Below are 20,936 nucleotides of genomic sequence, written 5' to 3'. Positions count from 1 at the left end.
TTGTAATTTTTGAGAACAGATTAGGTTAAGTGTTAACTCAGTTTATCCAGGGAAACAAGAAGTAGACACAAGAGAATAAGAAAATAAAATAGAACACACAATTAAATGCTAAAGAGTACAACAGAGAACCCAAATATTAGAGAGGGTTTGATATTTTCTTTTTTGGCTTTTTGGAGGGCAACTAGGGTAAAGTGACTTGCCCAAGGTCACATGGCTGGGGGTGTTGATTTCTAATCAAACTTTATTTTTAAAATGTCATTTTATCATGGACTTCAAAAGTTACCCATTTTTTTCCTGCAGGTAAGTTGGGAAGATTTTTCTTTCTTGATTTACTTTACTAGTTAAATTAATTTCTGGTAAAGGGCTCTACTTTTTTTTTTGCTTTTTGTAAAGGAGAAGCCTGGGCAATTGGGGTTAAGGGATTTGCCCAAGGTCACATGGCTAGTAAAAGTATTCAGTGTCTGAGGTTGGATTTGGACTCAGATCCTCCTGACTCCAGGGCTGGTGCTCTATTCACTGTGCCACCTAGACACCCCAAGACTCTACTTTTAAAAAGACATAACTGAATTGATCAGAGGATTATTGGAGCAAAGAGGCCTTAAATCAGTACAAAAATTGTGCACTGTGGGAAGAAAGTTCTAGCAGTTCTTGTCTCTTTATCCTACATCATCATACTGCAGCCAAGTTTAGTGTGCAAGTAAATAATCGTTGGTTAACTGGGAAATTCACTTGTAATTGATAACATTAATAACTTAACTAACTCACATCTACCTATAACTTAGAAATCAACCACAAAATATAAATACTGTTCTGAATCTAAATCATAAAACCAGGAACTTCTCTTAGAACTATATTCACAAAATAAGTGGGCCTTATGTGTTATCTGGTTCTCAAAATTTACTTTATATAACATCTCTAACCCAAGGTAAAACAAACGTTAGATGACAATACAATTAGGTGGCTTCAGATATAGTTGGATGACTGGACTTTCACAAGAGGGTTGTTGCAAGACTAAAATGAGATAATTTATGCAAAGGGATTAGAAAATTTTAAAAAGGAGTATCAGTTGTCATTATGGAATGATGTAAACATGAAGGGAGGTATCACTAGTGGAAGGTTTCAGTGGCATGTCCTTGGCCATTAGTTGTTCGAGGTTTTTAACCATAATTTGGATAATGTAGCAGACAGCAGTCTCCTTACCAAATTGCAAATGAAATAAAGTGGGTGAAGCAGCTAAAATCCTAGACAAGAGTCAGGGTCCAACAATATCTCCAAAGGACAGAGGAAAAGAGTGACTTACTCCGTAATGAAACTTGGTATGGGCAAATATAAACATCTTACAACTGGATTCAAAATAATCTATTGAACAAGTATAGAATGATGAGGACTGCCTAGCTCTAGACAATAGATCACATGAAAAATAAAAGGAGGTTTAAGTGGACTGCAAATTCAATTTAAGTTAGCACTGTGGCATGGCAGTGGGAAAAGACTTGTGTATGACAGCCTTGCTGTATTCAGCCTTAGTCAGACTAGATCTACAATACTAAGGTTAGTTTCTAGTTATTTTTAAGGAAGGAAATGGAAAAGATGGGGGCTTGGGGAGGTTAGAGAGATGAATCTAAAGAAAGGCAAACAAGATGCTCAACGGATCAGAGATTAGGGAATACAAGCAAAGGGGTAGCATCAATACTCTCTCCAAGTATTTAAAAAACTGCCATTTTGAAAAGGGGCTAGACTTATTCTGCTTAGTCCCACAGGGCAAAAATAGAAACAGTGGAAGCCAGTTTTGGCTCAATGTAAGGAAAAGCCTCCAAACAATTAAAGCTCTTAAAAAGCAGAATGAGCTTTGGAAGGAAATCTCTACCCCAATTTGCGATTATTGCAGAAGAAATTCCTACAATGGAAAGGGTTAGATTAGATGTTCTCTGAGGTACTTTCAGGTATGAAATTCTGTATACTGAATCTATTAATTGATTCCTTTAAATTGTTTAAACTTTTAGTGGTCATTCCAAAAGCATTACTTACTTTGAGAATTTATTTAATGTCTATTTAGTAACCGAGTTGAGGGTTATTAATCACCATTAATGTGACTGCTTAATAAATGGGCATTTTTTAATGGAGAAGATTTTTCTTTCCACACAAACAATATCTCTATAAGATTCAACTGGTAATGAATATTAATTTACCTTTACATAGTTAGACTGTCAGCTCTTTAAGAGTGAGGATGAAGTCCCTTATTTATATGTCTCAACAAGGCCTATGGCCCAGTCTAGAAAAACAGCAGGTACACAATAGATAGTTGATTGATTTGACCACTGATTGAATTTTTTTTTTCCAAATGGCTATGGTAGGTTTCTGTCAAATAGAGTATACCCATCAATTTGAAATATTAGTAAGGACAAGCACTTGAAAGAAATCAATGCAGTTGTCTTATTTTTCTGAAAACTAGGTTTGGCCAATCTAAAACCTTAAAAATAAGATAGCCTCTAGTTCCAAAGTCATTTGAACTTCATCCCTAAGAGAGCCCCCAAAACAATAATACTACACCAACAACAAGAATTAATTTCTAGTTTATGGGGGGAAAAAGTGTTTAAATAAGCACAAATTATTACACACTATTTTTTCAAACTGATTCATGGGCTTTGCCAGTAGTACTAAGAAGTAACAACTGCCAGTACCAGTAAGAAATAAAGAAAAGTAATTTAATTTGGTACCTGTTGAATTCCAAGGCACAAGTATAAGATGCTGTCTGGATCATATTTTTCACCATTTGGTCTCCGCACCTCTTGGATAAACTGGCATAAGCCCAAACTCAATTCAGCAAAAGTACAGGACAAAATTTCTTCCTTTAGCTTTATAGGGCGGACTGTGGGAGGGTGGGAAAGAACACTAAATATCAACTTCTAATAAGTATGAGACCACATTATAGTTTCTGGTTATTTGTTATGCACAGTTAGAAAATGACCCCACATTCTTTGCCCTCACTTGAGACTAATCAAAACAGAATCACATCATAAAACCATTCATTCAAAAATCTGCATGTGAGATACTGATTTACCTGCCCAATAGCAATGTTTGAGGCAATTTGTTCAGTAATTTAACATAACAATAATCTCAAAGCTGAATTTGGGGAAATAGATATTCTTCATCTATTTGGTGCTTCCTATGTGGAAGGGTATCGCAAGCCCCTTAGAGTGATTACAGATTTCTTCCAGGGGATTTTGAAATGATATAGGACTTGATGGAAGAGTATCTAGAAGATCTTACCAATCATAGAGCATCCATCTTTGACCATAGATTTTGCACTATATCTTTTCTGTCACAAAACCCTTGAATATCTTTGGCAAGTATGTCTTTCTTCATTGTATGCCTAGCCTGATTCTTTGGAACAAGGTTATTTCTCTTGTCACATCATCCAAAGAATCTGGAATCATCTTGATGCACGGATGGGGTATACATTGTAAAAATGACTCTAAGCTGGGATTTTGTTCTATCAAATTCAACACTTTTTCATAATCAACAACATACTGGGATCTTGTATTCTGTATGGCATAGAAAGCACAGAATAGCAACTTGGACCCAGAGTTGAAGGAAGAGAGCATACTTAATTTCTTTCAGGAAATGACAAAAGCACACTTCCTGAATCCCAAGTTCTCCACAAAAGCAAAGACACATCTTTTTTTTTTTTTTAAAGCAATCGGGGTTAAGTAACTTGCTCAAGGTTACACGGCCAGGTGTTGACACATCTTTTTCAATACTAACTTAATAATAACTAATATTATAATAACATGCTAACATTGTTAAATGACAGTAAGACATAGAACACTATTGCCTTTGAAGAACTAAGAATGAATATCACTCAGAGGTCAATGGAGAGGCATATGGTGGGTATAAGCAGACTGCAATATGTGATCAATGGGATACTTCAAGGAACAGGAACAAAAGAAATCTTCAAGGAATTGTGTAACAGAAAGAGAATATGGGCTGTGATGAGAGAAAGGAATGACAGGTGAATGGTCAGAATGTTACACTGTAAGGTACCCTTGTGATGTGTGGAGGAAATGAAGAAGACTTCCAGTATGTTAGCTGGACCTCCTGAAGCAAAATTTTAGAAAGACATGAACAACAGTTGCATAGGATAGATGGGCATGGAGGGATTGTAATCTGTATGGTTGGTGAGAATTCTTGAATTGATGAGATCAGAAATTCATTTGTGTATTTGATAATTCTAATAGTTTAGATTGACACAATGATTTATAGTTGCAACATATGTTCCTATCATTATCTCCTTTGGTTTTCATAAACAAGTACCACCTTTCATTTTTACAAACAAGAAAACAGAAAAGTCAGAGATGTAAAATTATTTGCCCAATATCACACAATTAAGAAGTAAGGTTGACAAAACCTCGGTCTTGACTAAAAAACCAGTGCCCTTTCAATAAAGGGCTCCTTCAATAAAATGTTCCTTTTTCACAACACAACTATTAACTTAAACAAATGTACAGCAACATTTATATTTCTAAGTACAGTGAGAAGATGAAAAGAGAATAGGTTTTGTAAAATAGTTATACCTCTGCAGCTGGGCTCAGAGGTTTCTTGAGAGAGTGAATGATCTTGGGCACTTCCTAAAGAATCAGAGCATGGAACAGGCTCAACACCTGACAAGGAAAGATGAAAACCTTAAATGAAAGGGTAAAAAACTTCAGACCAGATTAGAGACCTAGAAATCTTTATACCTAGTTTACTGTACCGATAAAAGTTATTTTAACTGCATAGACTGTGACCCTTTTTGACTACCTCCACCCCCAGGCTGCTCACCTTTATCAAGGGAAGCCTACGTATGTTTACCTCCAAATTTCTGCTCCCCCTGTTCTTCCTTGGCATTTTTCCACTTAACCCAATTCTTCCAGGCATTTACTCCATACATGTATTTCAGTGTCATTGGGGGTACTGAACCACCTTGAATGGCTCCTTGAACAAAATTCTTGGACTCTGCAGCTACTATAGACTTCTTCCTTCCCTACAAATATACAGGATATAATTTTTAGCTTTGGGCCCACTTCTTAGAAAGAAATGACTTAATATATTAAGATATAAATAGTTAAGATTAGCGATGAACTGATGATACAAGACATACTCTATTTTTACCTCCTAATGAAGTAAGAGTGAAACTTGATAAACAAGGCTGTTTTCAACCAACTTTGCTTAGAGAAAGGTTACCATCTTTCTTACTTCTCAATAGAACCCTTCTGTAGTACCTTAATGGCTGGCTCTATAAATTAGTCAGGTTTTCAAACATAGTGTTGATAAAATTTGTGGAGTATCAGTATGATATAGTCACAAGTGAGTGTAAGAAGCATAGAGCTGGAGTTGTTAGATCTTATATTAAGGTCATCCAGACAAAACAGCAAATAAATCTTAGGATATTTATACCAATATCTGTAATACTAAAAAGGTTTCAATGTAAGGGCAACAAACTTCATATGACCTCTATTGATGCATACATATCTATTGTCTGTTGCTCTATCATCACGCTCCCAGTAACTTTGGCTCAAACTTTAGTACTATCTTTGACTTTTGCCTTTCCCTCACATCCTACATTCACTCAGTTGTCAAATTTTTTGATACCATTTCTGGAGAATCTCTTCTCTCCTATTTTAAGACATCATTACTTCTAGATGATTTTAGTAGTAATACTCTTTAATTCATCCTTCATGTAGCTGCCAATTAATCTTCCTAATGAACAGGTATAACCTGTGGCATTTCCTACTCAAAAACTTTCACTGTTTTAATTGTCTATAGGATAAAACACAAACTCCTTGGCATTTAAGTTTCCCCACAAATTGACTCCAAACTATGTTTCCAACTCTGTTTCACTCTTATTTCTCATCACACATTCTATGTTCCAGGCACAAAAGACTACTACTTGATCCTCAATCTTGTCCTGTCTTCTTCCAACTCCATTTAATCAATAAGCATTAATTTAAGTACCTACTATGAGCTTCACACTGTGTTTGAGACTTGGGATGCAAAGATAAAAATGAAAAGGTCTCTATTTTCAAGAATCTTAGGCTCTACTGGGCATACACAACCTATGGGCCATGTAGTTTCCTATGCTAAGAACATACCATACCCACCTCAGTGCTGCCTGCTGAAATCTTTTAACTTCCTTCAAAATCCAATTCAGGCATCATCTCATGAATGGAGTTTCCTACCATCTCACCTACCCAACCCACCTTTGCCAAATGAGTTTTCCCTACTGCTATTTTTTACAGCACTTTATCCTTTTCCTTTATGGCATTTCTACATTGCATTCATTTATTTAGATATGTCTCTTGAACCCTAATTCTTCACCTTTGTCCCCTCAGTAAAGTAGCACACAATGATTCTTACATTCATACATAGGATAATGCAAAATCTAGTAAAGATTTACTGAACTGAACAGCTCACTGGAACAGTTAAATGTCTACTCTTTATATATGTCTGAAGTTTTCAAATTCCAACACATCTATTTTCTTTTGGTTGGAAAGGCAAATTACTTATGTATTTTTCACTAAGGAAACAAGAGGTATATTTGAGACTATGGTTTTTAGGAGTAAAGAAAACTTGCAAGTAGGAGAAATGATTGTTCCCTCTAAATGTTTTTCACAGAAAATTTGCCTTTGATCCAAGACTGTTTTTATTGGAAGTAAAAATGCATTCAGAAAATGATGCTACCAAAAAACCATAAGACAATTTAAAATAATCTACACCAGAAGTATCAAACATGCGTGTTTGATCCACAACACTCCCAAAGGTCTGAACTAGATTAAAATGTAATGTGGAAATATTTCAAAATGAAAATACAATAAAATACAGATAGCTTTATATTTTGAAACTAAGTCACTATGTGGTCCACGGGAATTCTTATGTATGGATAAGTGGCCACCATTTCTATTTGTTTGACACCACTGATCTACACCGAAACTAGAAAACTGCCTGAAACATAGAGGATTTCAATAAATGTCTGTTGAGTAAATGAAGAAAAAGAATCAGAGAAACTTATCAGGACCCCAATGACACAGTTTCTGCTTACTCTTCGTTTGGGTTGTGGAAAGCCATCTCTGTGTCGTCGTCTTGGTCGTGAGCGAGACTGAATTCCCATTCCCTTACTGAAGGGGTCAAAGGTTTCTATAACCAAAAGAAAATTCCAAAGTAAATTAAATGGACAAAAAAATATCAAAGTACCAGGAAGATTCCTATAAATTGCTTTATTTGTTAAGTTTATAAAGGAAAAACTTCCTCAGACAACTGGTAGTTTTAGAATGTGAATTTTAAAAATCCTTCACTGAAACTAGTGAAATATGTAAACAGAAGATGACAAAAATGAAATGGACTATTAAAACAGGAATAGTTCTACAAAGGCATCAGTCACATATTTTCAACATTATGACCTAAGTAATTATTCTTACTGCCTTTTGATTGCCTGATAAATATCAGTTGAGAATTGTTCTAATCTAAGAAAGGTAAATTTTATAGCTCTGCACAAACCTGATGGATAATCTGCCTCTAGATCTTGTTCTGTATCCAATTTTGGTGACTGCTTTGGTTCTAGATCCAATTCCTGTGTGGTATTTGACCTTAAGGCATAATGATTAAGCTCTTCCTCCCAACTATGTGGAGTAGATACTGCTTCTGATTCAAGATCACCGCTGTATGTGCTTCCTTGGTCTGAAATTTTAACACAGACAAAAGAAAATTTCCAAAACAAAACCAAAACAAGTGAGATATATAGTACAGTATCTTGCTATTGACTAGAAAAATAGGACTGGGAGAAATCAGAATGTATTTAAAAGTACAAACCTTTCTCAAATATCTTGGTGTCAAGAAAGAGCTCATGCTCAGATGTTTGAGACCCTCAAGAAAAAAGAAACAATTTATAATGATCAGGAAATTAGGCTCACTCACACATGAACACACACTTCTTTTTATCATCCCAAATGATATGCTATGGCAGGTTCATGAAGCAGTTTACAAAGAATTTCAGCATATCTTTATATAAAAGAGATATTCATTATTTGTTTGAAGTCACTGAAGTTAAGAATTAGCTATTCCATGAAGGCATATACATGTACACCCCAAACTTCATCATATACTAGAGAATCAGTTGACTCAGAAGACATACAGGCTACGTGAAAAGAACATAACACACAGCAGAGCTCAGTTCTCTTTGAAGATCAACTTCTGGGCCACTAATGATATGAAACCTTTTTTGATCTAAGCCACACCCCCTCCAGCTGTTAGTTCCAACCCCCCAAATAATTTTGCATTTACTCTGTGTATGTATAGGCATACCTGTGTTTATATACATGCATATACAAACATATGTGTGTGTTTATCAATATATATCCATGCATATATGCAGTTTTCCTTGATGGAATAAGAGCTCTTTGATGGCAAAGATTTCTGTTTTTGTACTCCACAATGCCTGGCACAATGCCTGTACATGCTAAGTGCCTGGTAAATGCTTGTTAATTAATAACTGATGGAGTATTTAATGACCACTGATTGATATGGTGGTAGGCTGTGCGAGGTATGATGGAGGGAAAAGAATTCCTACTAAAGCAGAGGTTGTTTCAGATAAATTCTGAGGTCTCTTCTTACTTTCAGTGTCTACAATTCTATGGATTTTCAAATAACCTGACTACAGAAATACATATATCATCAAGAGAAAAAAAAAGATAATTAAAAAAAAGTTTTCAGAGAGGCTTAAGGCTTAAAAGTCATCAGAAATCCAAAACAAAACCATACTATTTAAGGAATTAATAAATTATCACCATTGTCTATTATTATTAAGTTTGAACAGTTTTTTTTTAAACTTAAGACAATACCAACCTCCATGGGACAGTGTTTTTTCCTTCTCTTCATCTTCTGCAATTATTTCTGCCATCTGAAGAAGGTCAGCCTCAAATGGATGAGGAGACATATTTTCCTTAATGTCTTCAATGGTCTCATTGACCTTATTTGCACTGTCCACTGTTGTAGGAATAAGCATTGGGACCGGCATCTAAGAAAATACTTAAAAGTTACAGAATGGAACTCTAATTTTGTTATAAAATTAGACAGCTGTTTAGATAATGATATTCCTGTTGAAAGTATGTTTTTATAAATGGATCTCCTTTGTGATGACAAGATAACAACCCACTTCACAGTGATATTTTGAGAAGATAAAAAAATGTTAAAATGCTTTGAAAGAAACATAGAATAGCGGGCAAATGCAAGGTGCTTTAAAATTGTTATTAAAAAGTAAAGACTACCACCAGTTTATTTCATTAAGTTCTGGGATCACCTAAGTAAAAGGTGAATATTTCTGTTTGTATTCTCCAGTATTGTTTTCTAAACATGAATGCTAATATTCTCGTACAATCTTTAATATTTATCTTCATGATCACACAAGCAGAGGACAAATAAGTATACATTACTAAACAATGTGAATACAAATAGCTATCTCACAGGATTGTAAGGATCAAATGAGATCATGTATATATAGCACTTTGTAAACCACTTAACATACTAAATATCAGATATCATTATTATTAGGATTCATCATCTGGTATATTATAAAAAAGGGTGTTTTCCCACTTTTATCAATAAGTCTAGTATTTGATATGAAAAATTATATAGTATAGGGAAACTATAAATTAGATCTTAAGTTAAATTAGAATAAATAATCACTCACTGGTATTGGAAGCCCAAATGGGACTGGTGCATATTGTGTATAAAGATGCAGAGGTATGGGCACAAACACTGGTACAGGAACTGGCACCATGATGACTGGGGGTGGACTTGGGATATCTTCTAATGAAGAAAAAAAATGAAGATAGGAAAAAGGAAAAAAAAAAGTTGTTCAGGGATTAGCATCTGGGTGAGGTTAGACTAGATGACCATTAAGGTGCATTTTTACTCTAAAAAAATCTCTCAGCCTTCAGTTAGATTTCCAAAGTGGTCCGTAGTTATATAATTATATAGCACAATGAATATGATAACAATTATATAAATTAAGAGCCATTTCTTGACAAGTGGAGAAATATGAACATTTTTCAAAATAAGAAATACAAACTATTATCACCCAAAATAAAAGGTTCAATATCACTAAATTCCAAAAGTGAAATCAAAGGGGATCTGCCCAACATTCTGAAGATCTGCCTTGAGTTCTTATACTAGGAAGTTACTAATGGAGCACTTGGGCATAACTTGCAAAAAATCTAGCCCAGTTTTTCAATTGAACATTGTTGAATACATTTACTACCTCCCCCTTTTTAAGTTGGTGGTTTCTTTACTGATATCTACCCCCAGCCAACTCTGCAAACACCCCCTCTCCCCCAATCTGTGGGAGGAAAGATGACCAAGGCAGAGGAGAAGGGAAAAATTATAAGAACCCAAGTCCCTTGGAGAGTCTGGGAAGGAAATTAGAAACTAAAACAACCACCAAGTGAGACAAAAAGATAAAGGGAATTGACAACTAAGAAAGGAAGGACAGCTAGGTGGCACAATAGAGCACTGGTCCTGGAGTCAGGAGAATCCAAGTTCAAATCCAGCCTCAGATACTTGACACCTATTAGTTATTCAAGCCTGGGCAAGTCTCCTAACACTGACTGCTTTGCAAAAAACGACAACAAAAACACCCCCCCCCCCCATTACAAAATAAAAGATACTGGGGCAGGAGGGTGATAAACGGGAGAAAAAGGTTTAGGTTTGAGGAAGTAAAAAAGAAAACAGATAAGGGGGCAGGGTAGCGTTGTCTCTTCCACCTCGCCTCCCCAACCCCAGTCAGAATGCGCTAGAATAAAGAGACTTAAAATACTGCTAACTGCAAGTCATAGTAAGGATGGTGGCAGTGTTTGTCTATCAACAAGGGGAAGGAATTGAAAAGGCTGGGATAGGTTGGGATGAGAAGGGAAGAGCCACCATCTCACTCTTTTGCGCGTGAGACCCTCACACTCTTTTGAGAGAAAGTACTCCTCTTCACCCCCTCCTCCTAACCCCCTGGGAGCAACAGTCAGTTTCATAGACCATACTTCTGTTGCTGTAAGCAATGTATACGGTAGAAAGAAGTCTTCATAAGTTACTGGTAAAGCTGACTCATGGTAGCACTGGTGGGTGGAATGACTTTGGTGACAAAAAAATAGGGTGTCTCACAGAATGGAGGTGAATTTGTCTTCAGATTGAGAAGTAAGGATCACAAGGTATTTTATCTTGCCCAATAACTGGCTATCTGAATTCTTCATAATTCCTTGTTGGCAATATGCTGCAGTAAGTGACACCTGAAGTGTGCCTCTCCATTACTGCAGAAGTGTTTCTTAACTGAATTTTTTGAAGAGCATAGTATATATCATCCCATGACCTGAGTTACACATCAGACAAGCTTTGGCTTTACAGGTAAAAACTTGGGATAAAAGAGCTCTGAAAGGCAATCCAGCCCACATAACTCCCCTTCTCTAGTAAAATTCTAGGTCAATTCATCAACTATCTGTACTATCCATCTAAAACACATAAATTGATGAATGGGAACCACTGGTTGCCCATGCAAGTCCTAGTATGGACAACTGATATCCTTCTACCACTTGTTTTTTCATAGGTGGAGGGTTATGTTAAACTCTTCTGAATGATTAGGGATTTTATTTAGGAGGCTATCACTGGGGCTTGATAAAATCACAAGATTGTCATCTATCAAAAAGAGCCGCATATGAAGTAGCTCACAAATTATAGGGAACTGCCCCTCCAGTTGGACTTGAAGTAGATTTTCATAACAGTGATAAAGATCTTAAATGAACTTACATCTCCTAGTTTTATAAACTGCTTAGTATAAATGATGAGAGTAAAATAAAATTGTATTTTATATTTTTCAATTAATCTTGTATAATTTTGATGGGTAGTGGAAGACATCTTAAATACAACTCAAAGGTGTTATTTTGGTCTTCTAAATGAAAAACTTAAAAAAAAAAAAAAAAGCACAGCAGGACCTGATCCTTTTTTATACTTTTCAGTCAATTGTGTGATTCTAAAAATGTGGTAGTATTTGAATGACTCCCTCCTACCTCTAAATATCTTCCACAAAAACGTTATATAGATTTGTGTGTGTGCACATACACACACAACACATTCTCACTAAAATACTGAATAGACAGGAAAGTAGACAGATGGGTCAGCAGTTAATGTTTTCTTTGATAGCTTTATTATGTTTTAAATTATAGTACTCTGAGTCCTTCACCTCTCTTATCAAGAGGTGGCTAGCATGTTTTTATCAGTAGTCCTCTGGAACCATGGCTGGTCATTACACTGATCAGAGTCCCTAACTCTTTCAAAGTTGTTTGTCATTATTATATTGCTGTCATTGTATAAACTGTTCTTCCGATTCCATTCACTACGCTGTGCATTAGTTCATACATATGTTCTCAGGTTCTCTGAAATTATTCCTGTCATGTCTGAACAACACAATATATATTCTATTATATTTTTTATAACTTTTCCAACCATTTTCCAATTTATGAGTGCCCATCAGATTCCCATTCTTTGGCACCTCAAAAAGAGCTGCATTATTTATTTATTTTTTGCTTTTTAGAGGATAATTGGGGTTAAGTAACTTGCCCAAGGTTACATGGCTAGTTTTTTGTGTGTGTGTGGGTATTAAGTGTTTGAAGGTGGAACTGAACTCAGGTCTTCCTGACTCCAGGGCCGGCACTTTACTCACTGCGCCACCTAGCTGCCCCTAGAGCTACATTTTTAGTTTGTTTTGCTTAGGATTAATTCTTCCTTTAATTTTCCTCCCTTCAAAACTTCCTTCTTTCACTTCTTTCCCTCCTTGTTTTCCTGCTGAACAAAATAAATTTCTATACCCAACTCTTTGTTTTTTCTTCTTTCCTTTGACTAGTTTAGAGGAAAGTAAAGTTCAAGCGTCAGTTACTCTTCCTCATCCCCCTTATTAATATAGATGTACACCTTGATTATGTGAGATAATCTTCCCTAACCTTTCTTTTCCTCTAACATAATTCCTCTTCCCTCTCTCCCCATTCTTCTCTTAAAATCTCCAAGATATAATAAAACCATTCCCAGGCTTTGTCTAATGAAACTCAATCTATGACCTCTGGGGATAACAGAATTTGGAGGGGCCACATTTATCATCTCATCTTTCCATACTGAGAATAAGAATTTTGTATTTGTTCTCCTTGTTCAGTTTCTAGTTTATTTTTATGTTTCTCTTAACTCTTGTGTTTGAACTTCAAAGTTTCTATACAGCTCTGATCTTTTCATAAGGAAGATTTGGAAATCCTATAGTTCACAGAAGTACTATAATGTAGGATTACATTCAGTTTTGCTGAGTAAATTATTCTTGGTTATAAGGGTATATCCTTTGCCTTTGGAATAGTGTATTCCAAACTTCCTATTCCTTCCTTCACTGTGGTAGCTGCTAAAATCATGTGGTGTGAACCTGAACACTCCTCCATGGATGATGACAGTATTTTTTTCCTATGACATAGGAGATCTGGATTTTGGCTCTAATGTTCCTGGGAGTATTCACTTAGGGTTTCTTTGAGATGGTGACTAAAGGATTCTATTTCCTCTTTGCCCTCTGGTTCTAAAAGATCCAAGTAGTTTTCTTTTAAGATTTCTTCAAATATGATGTTGAAAACCCGTTTCTGGCCTTTCTTTTTCTTTGGTCATAGATTTCAGGTGGTCTGATAATTCTTAAATTTTTTTCTCCTTAATCCATTTTCCAAATCAGTTATTTTTGGTTAGATGTTCTTCTATTTCCCCCCCTAGTCTTTGACTTTAATATCTGTTATTGCCTCATGAAATCACTGGCTTATATTTGGCCCATTCTAATTTTCTGGGAGTTTGTTGTTTGTCGCAATACCTCTTGTGGCAAGCCGTTAATTCCCTACCCAGTTCTTTCTTCCGTAGTTCTGACTACTTTCCTACTTTTTTCCTCTAGCATTCTCATTCCGTTTTTACCTTCTAAAAACGCCTACTTCAGGCCTCCCAGGAATTCTAGGAATTGGTAACCTAAGGTATGTTTTTTTGAGGTTCTTAGTACTTGTTCAAGCTATTCCATTCCATCCCATTTCCTCTAAGAGATAAATCATCCCACCCAAACTCCTCTCTCTAAAGTTACTAATGACCTCTTAGTTGCCAAATTCAATGGCCTTTTCTCAATTCTCATTCTCTTTGACCCCTCTACAGCCTCTAATACTATTCCTCTTCCTTAACACTCTTTTCTCCATGTTTTCTGGACATCATTCTCTCCTGACTGCTTTCTCTGGGTCCTCTTCCAGCTAATATCCTCTATCTGTAGGGGTCCCTCAGGATTCTGTCCTGGGCATCCATACTACTTCACTTGGTGATCTCATCAGCTCTCATGGATTTAAATATTATCTCTATGCTAATGATTCTCAATTTTACCTAACTATTCTGGCTTCCTTTAAGGCCCACCTTCTACAGAAAGTTTTTCCCAATCCCTAATTCTAGTGCTTTTAAATTTATTATTTTTTTTTAGCATCCATTTTTTTTTTTGTTTTGCCTTTTTGGAGGGCATTTGGAATTAAGTGACTTGCCCAAAGTCACACAGCTAGTAAGTATGTCAAGTGTCTGAGGCCGCATTTGAACTCAGGTCCTCCTGACTCCAGGGCCAGTGCTCTATTCACTGAGCCACCTAGCTGTCCCTCTTGTGCCTTTTCTGTTTTCTTATTTATCCTGTATACAGTTTGCTTTGCATATATTCGTCTGTATGTTGTCTTGCACATTAGACTGTAAGTTCCTCGAGGACAGGGACTATCTTTTGCCTCTTTGTTATTTCCTGACATAGTAGGTGCTTAATAATTGTCTGATATAACGTGCTGAAACTGAACCCATTATTTCCTCCCCCTTCCCTTCTTTTTTAATTTTTCTATTGCTTTTGAGGATGCCACCACCCTCCTAGACGTCCATGCTGTCAACAGATGTGCCATCTCTGCTATTGCTCACTCCTTTCCCCCCAAAACTAATCCGTTGACAAGTTCTATTGATTCTAACTTCCTGAATTAATATTCCTAAAAAAATATATATACTTTCTTCTCTCCTCTGATACTGCTACCACTCTGACACCTAGCCTATTTTCAGTGACTTGCTGGCTGGTTTCTTTGCCTCAAGTCTATCTCCCACTAAGCTACCAAATCATTCTTCCTAAAAGTGTGGGTCTGGTCACAATCAAAAAGTCTAGTAGTTCCCTATCACATCCAGAATCAAACATGAAATCCTCTATTTAGCTTTTAAAGCCCTTTGTAACTTGGCCTCATCTCCCTAACTTTCTCAATCTGAGTGTCTTCTCTAGCTATCTTCAGTGATCGTGTGTAGATCTTATGTGTATTTTATCACATGCTGGTTGTTTCCCTCATGAGACTGTGAGTTCCTTGAGGCAAAACCCGTTTTTGGCCTTTCTTTGTATCCCTTGCATTTAGAACAGTGCCCAAGACATAGTATATGCTTAATAAACACCTGCTGACTTGACTCATAGCAACTGATATATATCAGTTAAATTTCTTATGAAATTGTTATAATTCATAGCAGTATCTTTTATTCCATACATTTCTCATTTTTAAGCATCAATAATTTGTATAAAGATATCCCATTTTTTTCTCCTCATTTCTCTTTTTCTTCTAGCTTTATATTAATGTCAAACTTTGCTTTAATAACTGAAATAATTTCATTTTTGGGTGATATTCGGTGTTTGTCATGTTAAATGCCTTTTATCTAAAAAAAAATCATTATAAGATCTGTGCCTACAAGTCTTTGGGCTACCTCATACATTACTCCACAAGCACATTTTCCAACATATTTTCCACTGTCCTCATTTAAGGCCCTCTATCTGCTATGAAGTCACTGCATAAAATATATCTTGATTTAACCTGAAGGATCATATTGAACACTATAGAGAATTTCTGTGCCTATTTAGCAAAAGTTAGTATGGTAAGGAATTATTTCATGGTGGATTTTGTTGCAAATAATTATTACAAACACTGCCATTTGAGATGTCTAGTTGTCACATGAAATGACGCTTCTTATGGCTTCTCACTGAACAATAGACCAAATTCAGCCAACTCTTTTACTTATCTCTCCAAAAACAACTTATGAGACAACTTCTGCAATGTACCTTTGCCTACTACTCTCCTTTATGAAGAAATGACAGCACTGATTTGATTCAGTTCCTACAGTAGTATGTCCACTCATCACCAATCACTGGACAATGCTACAACTTATAAATTGTGATTCTTAGCACCTACTGATTAAGCTCCACAGTCAGTACCTACCATCGCATAAGCATTTATCAACAAGTGAAGAGTCTATGAGTAATGATCCTCTCTGTAGTTAGGAGATTAGCATGAATTTGTGGAGGTAAAGACCAGTAGCAGTTGTCTTACATTATCCACCCTCACCCATCCAAATACTGTATAGGATGCGTAAAAATAAAAATGGGAAACTCATTGTTGGAAGGGCTATAAGAAAACAGGAGCACTAAATTCACTGCTGGCAGAGATAGCAACTGGTTCAACTCTTCTGAAAAATAAATGAATGCAAGAAAAGTTCTTAAATTATTCAAACTCGTTGATGTATAGATTGTACTACTGAGACTATATCTAAATAAAGGTAACTGATAGCAAAAGATATCCTTGCTTATAAAAATATTCATAAAAAGCATTGTGGGAGAAAAAAGCTAGAAACAAAATGTTTAAAAATTGAGGAATAGATGAATTTATGTAGTGTATAAAATAAAAAGGATTATTACATTTGGTATATGAATGTAAAACAATAAAACAAATAAGAATATGAAGAATTCAGAAATGTGAGCTAACTCATATGAAGTGAAACAAAAAAGTGCTTTAAAATAGAGACAAAAGAACTGCATACCCAATGACTTCAAAAAAGTAAAGATGTCAACATGGTAATGCAATAAAACTGCAGACAAATATAATTATAAATGTTAGTATTATATTGTCAAGTTAAAGGACTATCTTTTTGTTACCTACTACTTGTGTGACCTATGGAATATCACCTAACCTTAGTTTCCTCAGCTCTAAAATAAGAGACTTGGATTAGACTAGTTCTAGATTTATGAGTCCATCATCCTTTTTGTAAACAATAAAATAACCCACCAATTTTTAAGGAGATATACATTGCTTTTGTTTTTTTTAGGAAGTGTTGTTATCAAAAGGAAATGTCTTGTTATCAAAATAAAAAATATTAATTAAACAACAAAATAAATGAAATTCCTTCCCACCCACTAACAAAAGAAGGTATGTCAAATGTTATACAAGTTATAAAAAGGTAGAGACAAATGTGGCCTTAAAGATTTGGGGAAAAATTTTGCGGAACAGAGAGACTAGTCTTTGAAGAATGACAATGATTTAGTAAAGTGGAAAGGACAGCAAAAGTATTTCAGGAGGGACAAACATACTAAGAAAGAAACCAAACAAAATATAACACAATGAAGACTTCTGATCTACAAAGTTTATTTAATGAACAAATTAACTTGGTAGCCCTATAAAAGATGGGCTATAGGAGGTGGAGACTAGAGGCAGGGAAACCAGTATTAGTAAGCCATTATAATAATCTGTGCACAAGGTGATCATTGCTTAGATGTAGACAATGACAGGAAGAATGAACAAGAAAGAAATGAATGAGATATTTTGAAAAAGAAACAATGATACTTGATGGCTGACTGGATAAAAAGGTTAAGATGAATCAAAGGTAATTTAAGGGTTTTGCCTGAGAGTAATAGCTTCATTTACAGAAAAAGAAAAGTTGGGAGGCAAAGTTTTTATTTTCAGAAAAAGAAAGATTTGTTTGATTCAAACCATCTTAAATCTGAAGTGGCAATGGGATAGTCTAAAAACTACCTGTATGATTAAAAGTCATTTAACTTTTCCTTTTCTCAGCTTCTTCAACTATAAAGTGTGAGGTCTTTTGTGTAAAGAAAAATACCCATTTTAGAATTCCCATTATTCCATGTATTGCTAAGAATTCTATCCCAACAATAAGCTAAAGTATTTCCTCCTATTCGCTAATTCTATTAGAATGTGATGCTTTTATTCTAGGATGTATATTCATTGAACATTAGAGTGATAGATTGTACAACACACTCCTCCAGACCTATTTTTAGCCAAGCTGCCTTAAAGTTTTTCCAAGTGGCTCTTTGTTGACAGTTTGTATTCTTGGGTTTATTCAACACTGGGTCACCATCTTGGATTACTGTTTCTGGATCTTGTCTATCTACCATGAATCGTCAAGGTGGAGAAACTGTACAAAGACATGTACTGTAGAGCATTGTCTGTAGCAAAGTGAATCAATGTAACCATTCTGGAGAGCAATTTGGAATTATGTAAAGAAAGAAGCTGGGGCAGCTAGGTAGCACAGTAAGAGCACCGGCTCCCAGTGTTGGGATGACCTGGGGATCAAATCAGGGCTCAGATACTTAGCACCACACCCAGAAATAACTGGCCGTGTAACCTTGAGCAAGTTACTTAATCCTGATTGCTTTAAAAAAAAAAAAAAAGAAAGAAGCTAACATGCCAATACCCTCTGGCTCAGAGATTCCACTGAGGAGTCACAAGGTGATCACTGATTGTAGAATGGCTACACACATTAAGGTTCATCAGTATAATGAAACACGGCTGTGTTATAAGAAACAATTAATTTGGCTCCAAACAAGATATGTCAAAGTCAGTTCTCTTGCCCCTTTCTTTGTAGAGGCATGATGAAGTTGACAGGTAGGCAACAATGAATATGACATTAGACTTTTTGATATATTGATCTCTTTTTGCTGACTTTTTTCCTCTCTTATTTTTTTATACAATGTAGGAAAATGGGAGGGAACAGAAGGAGACATTTAGGTGACAAAAACAAATATCACTTAAAATCTATTAAAAATAATGCAGCTAGAATAACAAAAAAAAAGATTGGGAACAAAGTTTTATATTAAATATCTCTGACAAAAGCCTAGTGTCCAAGATTGATAGGAAATCTCAATTATACAAGACTTAAGAGTCATTTCTTAAGAGACAAATGGACAAAGATTATGAAGAAGCAGTTCTTGAAAATAATGAGAACTATCAACAACCATACAAAAAAAATGTTTCAAATCATTAATTATAATAGACATGAAATTAAAACAACTCTGAGGCTTTACCTCACATCTATCAAATTGGCAAAGATGAGAACAATTAAGTGTTAGAGGGGGTTGTGTCAAGAAAGGAATACTAATGATAATACACTATTGATTAAGCTATGAATTGGTCAAACCATTTAAAAAAACAATTTAGATCTATGTAAGAAATGTCACTCGATATACTTAACCCAGTCCTTTCAATGGCCAAAATATTGGAAGCAGCACTTCCTGTGGTAGTAATAAATTGGAAAAGTCAATAGTTGCTGACTGGGGAATGCCTGAACAAAATGTGACAAATAAATGTAATGGAAAAGTATTATGTCATAGGGAATGACAAAAACGAAGAATTCAGTCAGAAAAATATGGGGAGACTTGAATGAACCAGCACAAAACAAAGATAGTAGAGCCAGAAGACCAAAATACACAATAACTACAATAGAAAAACAACACAAATACAAAAAATTCCGTTCAAATTCAATAATCAATCTTGGTCCTGAAGATGATAAAGCCCTTTTCTCAGCAGAAATTTGGAGTGGGGTAGGGTGAGGAAAGGTGTCTGTGAATGCAGAATGTTGTATATTACTGTCAAATGCAAGAGCTTTGTCACTGTTTCGATCAAATGTTTTTGTTAACATAGTGAGCAGGAAATTATTATGATATAAAAACATAAGGCACTAATAATGTGAGGTCTTTTCCAGCTTCAAAATTTTGTTGCTAATGATTTTACTAAAATTTGAAAGTGACCTATTGAGTTTATATGTATGCATGTATATAAAAATAAAAACAATGAATCCAGTTGAATGAATGCTAAATATTCATGCACATACATATACTTAAGAGATTGTCCAACACAATTAGATTAACTGGAAATATAGAAAAAGATTCCTGTCAAATAAGACTGATTTTATTGAACCATTAAACAATCTTACACAAACCAAAATGCGGCTTGATATAAAATTCTTATGACTGAATTGCTAATTTGTTTTTATTAACCTTTCTATGCTAAAGTTGAAATATGTGTATCTTATGATTAAACACATTACTGGAACAAATTCAAAAGCTGTCTTAGTCTGTTTATGCAAATGAAACAACTCAAACACAAGTAGGGCGGTTAAAATAAGTAAAATGAGGTATCTGACAAAGAGGATTAAATAATGAATGTAATTCTTGAAATTAAAACACTTTTTAATACCTTTATTTCCTTTTAAAATTAATACAGAGGGAAAAAAATCCTCCAAATATGAGAAGGATAAGGATACATACCTGTCTGGCATTCTTTGTTTTGCGTATGTGGTTTGCAGGAAGTTGCCTTGGTCTGTGTGATGGGTTTGCACAATAATGCTTTGTTCTTTAAAAGTCGAGGAGGTTGTGTAGTTGGAAGTTTCAGGGCATCTGTTTGTGTACTTGCCTAGTTAAAATAGATGAAGAAATCATGATTGTTAAAGAAACCATGATTTTAAACCAATTACAATTAATTTTAAAAATCTGAACAATATGATACTAAGCTCTTTGAAGGAAGGAAAAATATCTTCTTTATCATTATAATACCTCAACATGTAGTGCAGGGGCTGAAAGTCTGCTAGAATGAAAAGGCACATCATGTCACAAGTGCCATTAATACAAGTGCCCAATAAGAGTGGTTATAGGAAAGAAGTTATCCTAGGTTGTTGTACATTTAACTTCCATTATACTCCCATTCTAATCAGTTTAACTTAATGAGAAAAATCATCATTCCTACAAGTTAGATGAAGGGATTAAC

General features: G+C 35.2%; 1 protein-coding gene across 11 annotated transcripts in view; it reads right to left on the bottom strand.

Annotated features, from left to right (window-relative positions):
* ZMYM4 (zinc finger MYM-type containing 4) overlaps positions 1-20,936 on the bottom strand; it is a 135,641-nt gene that overhangs the window by 12,719 nt on the left and 101,986 nt on the right. For 8 of the 11 annotated variants that reach the window (XM_069067908.1, XM_069067905.1, XM_069067907.1 and 5 more), the window contains 9 exons: positions 20,441-20,585; positions 9,719-9,837; positions 8,875-9,046; positions 7,843-7,896; positions 7,531-7,710; positions 7,076-7,170; positions 4,849-5,020; positions 4,572-4,658; positions 2,715-2,866 (listed from right to left, as the gene is read on the bottom strand). In XM_069067908.1, the coding sequence (XP_068924009.1) occupies positions 2,715-2,866; positions 4,572-4,658; positions 4,849-5,020; positions 7,076-7,170; positions 7,531-7,710; positions 7,843-7,896; positions 8,875-9,046; positions 9,719-9,837; positions 20,441-20,585 (1,176 nt within the window). The remainder of the gene's footprint in view (positions 1-2,714; positions 2,867-4,571; positions 4,659-4,848; positions 5,021-7,075; positions 7,171-7,530; positions 7,711-7,842; positions 7,897-8,874; positions 9,047-9,718; positions 9,838-20,440; positions 20,586-20,936) is intronic. The other 3 variants (XM_069067901.1, XM_069067899.1, XM_069067903.1) reach the window with 2 other exon arrangements.

Source organism: Petaurus breviceps, unplaced genomic scaffold (assembly GCF_028583685.1).
Source record: "Petaurus breviceps papuanus isolate PSGF00001 unplaced genomic scaffold, PetGlider_PUasm1.0 90760, whole genome shotgun sequence".
NCBI lineage: Eukaryota > Metazoa > Chordata > Mammalia > Diprotodontia > Petauridae > Petaurus > Petaurus breviceps.
This window is presented reverse-complemented; position numbering and strand designations above follow the sequence as displayed.